Below are 7,076 nucleotides of genomic sequence, written 5' to 3'. Positions count from 1 at the left end.
TTTTGATTACATTTCGAAAAAAGTTTGTTGAAGTTGATCACAATCCTTTAGATTGTGATTGAATTTTAAGATCAACAAAACCACATAAAATTTCAAACAATGTTGATTACACACAAGGTGTTCGATAATTTGTCTCACTAGATTTTTGTGTGATTGATCATTAAAAATAGGCTATCCTTGTAGTTTAGCATTCGATTGGTAGTGATTAAAAGTCTTTGATCAATTTGTATTCATTATCATACATTGATAGCATTAACACATATCCGAACTTTTCGATAGAGATTCGGTTAGACGATTCGATCCAAATTACTTCTGTTTGCCATAAACTTTTCAAAACAAAATTTTTTGTTAAATTTTTTAACTAATGATCTATTCACTTCACCCCCTCTAGATCGAAGTATATCATCTAACAAATTTTGTCTTATACACCTTACCTATCAAATGATTAAATTGTGCTTCATTAATTAATGTGAAATTCCTATTATACCCTTCATCTTAAATCAAATTGCCAATTGATTTTTATAGCGTAATTATAGCTTGGTGACTTAATTACATTTCCTTAACTCTATTTAATCTTATCCTGAAATGTCATATAATGTTTTGAAATGACTAAAATGCCCTTCACGAATGTGCCAATTCCTATAATTGTCCTACCTTCATGTTAGACCTTTTAATTTGCTTTACAAATATGATTACGTTCTGTGACATAATTATTCTTCCATAAATTTTCATAAATCTTAAACCGACTTGAATATCATATAACTATTGTAAAATGATCAAATTATTCTTTAGGATAAAATGTCCCTTTCATCCCAGCTTTGTCTAAAATGGCGTACACATGCTTCCAAGGCATTCTACATGTCTCCTCTTCATACTTTCTGAATTTTCACTCTTCACACATTGCTACAAAAAATATGTTTGCTGAATTTAAAGCTATAATAATTGCTCCTAGATAATGAAACAAAGATACCAAAAGAAACAAAAAAAAAAGACAGTGAAACAAAGAAATAGTCTGAGATCTGTTTATATAAGTACCCTCAGCTAAATGATAGAATTTTACGGCAACTAATTGAAACAATTCTACAGACCAACTTTCACCAGCAGCTATATACAGAAAGAACATGACACGAAGACCACACTGAAGCACACGGTCCTTCTTCAACTTTTACTGCACCGGATTCAGACACCTGTCTAAAATATTCTGTTCTTTAACACTACTAAAGAGAAAAATCAGCATATATATAACAGACATTAACAAAGCAGAGACCAAATGAGCAATTCTACAAGTCTATAACATATGAAACAAGCCCCATTTCCACTTGCCAGTCTGTCTCCTAAGCCTCCAAGATAGGGAAGCCCCCGAAACTTCATCCGTGGCAGCCAAGTTCTCAGCCACTTATCAACAACTCCTGCATCCGATCAAGTGGTTCAGTGAGGTCCTGCACAGCATGCCCTTCCGAGACATCTGAAAGTGATTTGAGGTTGCACTTAATCAAGGCTTCAATGAAGTAGCAGGTCTCATCTTTGGTATTCCCCTCCGGCACATCTACCACAAAAGATTCGACTACCAGGGTTCCTGGTCTTCCATCAATAATTTCTGGGTGGAGGGACATGATAGACGAGTAGTTCTGAAAGATAAAAAATGATTTTTGTTGTTAATTTATGGAAGAGAGGGAGAAGAGTTAAACTGTTGTGTGCAAGAGAAAGAAATAAAAAGTATGAAATTTCCACATATAATGCAAGCCTTAACAAGAAAAAAACTAAGGCATAATTAAGTCTAGGCAAATGATATTTCCATGTTTTACTTGATTTATATTCAATAATCAAAGGTGGGTATACTCTTTCACATAGCTTGAGAATGAAAGGTATATTAGAACTTTAGAAATATTAAATTCCACTTCTTTCTCACATCATTTAACATTTCCAAAAATATTAAACACAGACTGACTTTACATGTGTTCAAATTTACCTAAATGTAACATTCCCAAAGTGAAGGGAGATTATTGACTCGGGAATGTTGGTTGTGTTTGTAGTACACCATTCATGTAGTTACAAGCAGTTAAGCTTTTGGGATAAAGCAATTCCAGTCACATCCTAATAAAGGAAAATCGTTTCACAATTAGCAATTAAGACATTTAATTAGTGACCTAAGTATTCAAGGAATATTAAACTTGTCATTGCTTTGACAATTGGTTGATTTCCAAGACGATGAAAATTTTAGCTGTGTCCAAACAAAGTCAGAAAAATAAACGTGCTAAAGAATGTAAACCAGAAGAACCAAACTCCAAGGAGTTTGTTGAGAACTCCATTACCTTTACGCTAACAGAAGAACTGACACTTTTTGATTCGAACATACCAGATTTTTTTCTCTGTAAAGTTTTACAGGACTCAAAATAGAATCAAATTTAGACCATTATTAGCAACTATATATGATATGATAGGAAAATATATTAGGAATATTTGTTAGCATATGATAGACGGGAAGAAACTAAGTGAAGCATTGAGCTAGGTAGTTAGTTTTGGGAGGAAGAGACCAGGCTTTCAAATTTCTTGGAAATGGGGATTCTTGGAAATATTCGGACTCAAATTAACATGGATTCTCTAATTCAGAGAGAGAAGTTATTCAATAATGATCTCTTTTTCATCTATCTTCATCTTATTCCGACCATGCACCCAACTAACATCAGAGCTCCAATCTTTGAGCTATGAATATTGCAACTTACAGTAACAGAGATAGAGAAAACGTTTTGGTCCACTATGTTTAGGTCCAATACAAAGAAAGGGAACTTTTTGGAACGAGAAAACTGAAAGACCGGAAATCCAGAAACATAACTGGGGTGATGGAGATAATACGGAAACAAAAACAGAGATAGAGTAGACATTAGGATGGATATGATGAAAGAATAGCCTAATCAGTTGATGGTAGGGAATGAACTGAGGTAAAACAGAGCCCAAAGCAGAGAGCATGATTTACAAAGAGCACCTTCTGGGTTAGAGGATGTTGAAAGCCCTATCTGCCATCACTGCGGCTACCTCGGGCTTCCTTAATTGCCGCCTCCAACTCTTTCATTGTGCTGGGTGTCGGAGGGGGTTTCCAACACCAACTAGATACTACCAAAATCGTCTTTATATGGCTTTGAACTAGCTATTTTGGGATTTAGTTAATTCTGACTCAGATTCTAAGAAAGGAATCAGAACATTACCCTTTTTGGTAGCATAAGGGTGGGGTAGATATGGAGGGAACGGGCCACATCATTGATTAGTTGGATCCCAAGCACTCCAGCCAACTCACCTCCATGCCCAGAACCACCAGACACACACTCTTCCATGGCAGAAGAGGGGTCTTCAACGGATATTGAGGAGTGTCTGCTGACAAAGATGTTGGCTGCATCCAAAATCAGGGCACAAGGTATATGGGGGAAAAATCATACTATCCATATAAATACACATGGCATAAGGAAAAGAATAAATAGGTCGTAGAAATAAGCGCTGAAGGAAGATCCAAAAGGTAGATTTTTTCTGGTTTAATGGATCAGATTCAGACCAGATCTTTACGAGAGGAAGGAAGGAGCACAAAATCAGTGTTCAGAGTGAAGAAACCAACCCCATGGATCACCCAATCTAGGGAGCTTTCTTTGAAGGACATTAGATCCAGGCCTAATTTCATACCTATCAAACATGCACTAATCTTCCTTAAATAGACACACGCTAAGCGCACAAGACATCCTAATTGTTCCATCAAGTTAGTGTGGGTTTTGTGGTAAATTTATGATAGAAAACATTAAAAACTAGAGATCCCATGCATCGGAAAATGAGTACCAGGCTTACCATCATAACAAAAGGATATAGTAATTTGTATGCAGAAAAAACTCCTTCCACCACAAATTTATTAAAATATGTGTATAATAATACTACTGACTAGAGCTTAAACCACTCAAAATATTGCAACAATAATAACTATTAAAAGTAATGAAAACTGTACTATTCAACATTTTGTTAGTTGTTACAACAATACACATGATTGCATTCAGTCAACTACATATATGAATGAAACACAATGTGCACACTCAAGTACCGAACCTCCCTAACAGTATCAACATCCCAAGATTAGAGATTTTTAAAGCTGCCAACAGAAATTAATTATGTATACCCTTCGTTTAACGGTGCACTGTGTATCTTATACACAAACATATATAATAAGTTCATCTTAATCACACACGAGATTACACGCACAAATGAATAAAGTTTCAGCATGAGTGGTTTCATGAGAGAGAAAATATTTAATTGTTTTCAACAAAAGAATAAAGCAGGTAAATTATCATAAGGAGGTATTCATACCCTAAGCCTATGATCACCACCAATAATCCTGATGCTAAGAATATGCTCATTATCATCAAGAACCTCCAATCTTTCAGTACTAGTTGTAGCAGGAAGCCCTGACTTAACATCAACTTCTCTTAAACTCCCAATCTCAAGGTTTCCCCTCACCACACACCTGCTCACGAATGGTTTATATTTCTCAGGTTGATCAAATCTTCTCACCAAAGACCATACCTAAACAGAAAGAAAAAAAACACAATAAATAAACAAAATTCCAAAAGAAACATAGCAGAATCATTCAAATCAATCAAAACAGTTTCCAAATTCCGCATTACACATTGCCACAACCAAACTCTTCAAATTCATAACATCAATAGCAGATACAAACAACTAGATCATCATTCATCAGATTCAACTACCAATTCCTAGACCTAAAAAACAGAAACTACCAAATCTAAAACGGAAAAGGAAAAAAAATCAATCAACAAGAATCAAGAATCATAAATAGAGTACGATTGATTACAAGAGGAACGGGAGCTCTGATATGCTTAACAAGTGCAGACGCGCACTGATTCTCCCCTGGCTCTTGATTATGGTGTCGTCTAATGTATTCCATCTCCGTGCTGCTAAACCCTCCGTTTCCGGTCCCGTTCATTTTCTCCATCGCCAATAAACGTAAACGCCACCGTTAAAACCACGACGGTGCACGACGGAATCGAATCTACAACGAAGAGTCAATCCTGATTCCACGATCGGAGCTCCGAAATCCGTGCGGCGAGTTTATCCGAATGGAAGGTTCGAGAATCGAGAAGTTGACGAAAAAAGAAAGGAGCGGTTATTTTCAGAGGAACAAGAGTGCACCGTCATCCACCACCAACAACTCTTCTCTATCACTTATTATCTTGAGATTTTTTTTAATTTAATTATATAAATGAAAGTAAAAGGAGAAAAATACAAAGCGGAAAAAACAAAAAAGAAAATGTGTGTTTTTCATTATTTCCTGGAATGTATCACCAACTTACTGTTACTGGGATTTTATTACAAAATCGCCATTGGTTTGTCGTTTTGTGATGGTGTCGTTTTCTGATACTAGTATTTGATGACTGAAAAACCCTTTATTTCGTTATCCATTTACAGGGCGATGAGATTTGCTTGAAAAATTATATTAAAATATAATATTTACAGCATCCTATATAAAGTAAATTACGGTACACTCTTCATTGTTTTGAGTAGTTGTTATATTCCCTGAATATACTCACCACTTTTCATTAAAAAGTAAATGTATATTAGAGTAAATTAGATTGTTTTCTAATGGCCATCCATTATCTCATTTGGCTTTTGTGGATGATATCATTTTATTGGATTTTGTTGACATGGATCAAGTTGATTTATCGGAAGGAGCTCCAAGTTAAAAAGTTATGAGAAAATAAAAATTTGTTTAATAATTTTCACATTATAAATTGTTCTGGATTTATTGAAAACTCGTAAGAGGAGGGAATTAATTGTATGAAAGTTCAATCTAAAAAATATTTTCACAAAATAGTTAAGGATTAGGTTCTATTGCGTCAAAATATTAAGTGTCAAAAGATTAAACATTTGATTCTTTTCGTTCAAGGATCACCCGTCATCATATTGGTTTAGATAATTCTTTGCATTTTGCTATTGAGCTTCTTCGGATACCTATGTTTGGGGCACTCACAAGGCCCACGATGAAAGGCCCAATAACAAGCATTGCATGGAAGACACTTAGAATAAGTGAGACATTGCTCCAGCAGAGGACATATGACTCTGATCTCCATCATATTTTCCACCATTGGATCTTATCAAACGATAACTCGTATGAGGCAATGTATCTCACAGAGACAGTTTTAACCGCTCACATTATATAAATAACAACATGCGTCATTTCAGGTATCCTTTCATTCACACATTCAAATTACTTTCACACTCATTCACTGACTTGGGCATTGGAGTGTTAACCTTACAGGTTCGTTCCTGCTCTGTCGTACCGGAAGCTCACTTCATCGCATCAGAACTCTATTTCATTCGATATCTGACTACTTCTGGTTCTAGTACGAAACATTGGTGTTGTCTGTGGGAATCACATTCTGAATCTCACGTATCTCCATGATCTGATCCTTCTAATTCTAAAGTCATGTATCAGCCACAAAGAACTTGCTTAAAGAACGTTGATGATCTCCGATCTAGTTATCGGAATCACCACGAATTCATCAACCTCGAAACCATTCTCCTACCTCGTCGTCTTTCTGAATTATCGTGGATTGTCTAGTAAGGACAAAGTAAACAAAAAGTGTACGACACGGGGCTCTTAAAGATCGATGGTGGCAAAGAATAAGCGGGGAGAATATATATACTTATCATATGGTTCTGAGACAACAAAAAGGTACACGGGATTCTCAATGTGACGCTTCCATTGGTCGTAACTACCTTAATAACGAACCACACCATCTCATGAACTCTTAATGATGACGAGAGCTCTTGCAATTTCATGCACACATGTGTATTTATAAGATTGGATCTACGTAACAGTGATCTCATGCCATATGAAGGTATGAGTCTCCAAGCGTTCAACGGTTCTGTCACTCACCCTTGTGGATCCATAAAATTACTAGTTTCTTTCGGTGAAGGGAAGAACGAGAGGACCACCGATGTGTGTTTCTTAGTGACCCTTTGCGAAAGCACCTACAATTTCATTCTAGGGAAAAAATCCTCGTGAAATTAGACGTGGTGGCTTC

The 7,076-nt window shown here is 35.9% G+C and overlaps 1 protein-coding gene across 1 annotated transcript; it reads right to left on the bottom strand.

Moving 5' to 3' along the window:
- Nucleotides 1-995: 995 nt before the first annotated feature.
- LOC127082200 (abscisic acid receptor PYL8) lies at nucleotides 996-5,256 on the bottom strand. Its single transcript, XM_051022437.1, has 3 exons — nucleotides 4,844-5,256; nucleotides 4,339-4,554; nucleotides 996-1,628 (listed from the first exon to the last, which is right to left on the bottom strand). The coding sequence occupies exons 1-3, from the start codon at nucleotides 4,982-4,984 to the stop codon at nucleotides 1,389-1,391; spliced, it is 597 nt and encodes a 198-aa protein (XP_050878394.1). The 5' UTR covers nucleotides 4,985-5,256; the 3' UTR covers nucleotides 996-1,388.
- Between the last annotated feature and the right edge of the window lie 1,820 nt (nucleotides 5,257-7,076).

The sequence above is a fragment of the Lathyrus oleraceus genome, chromosome 5 (genome assembly GCF_024323335.1).
Source record: "Lathyrus oleraceus cultivar Zhongwan6 chromosome 5, CAAS_Psat_ZW6_1.0, whole genome shotgun sequence".
NCBI classification, from domain to species: Eukaryota; Viridiplantae; Streptophyta; class Magnoliopsida; order Fabales; family Fabaceae; genus Lathyrus; species Lathyrus oleraceus.
Note: the sequence above shows the minus strand (reverse complement) of the source record. Positions and strands in the feature narration are given on the sequence as shown.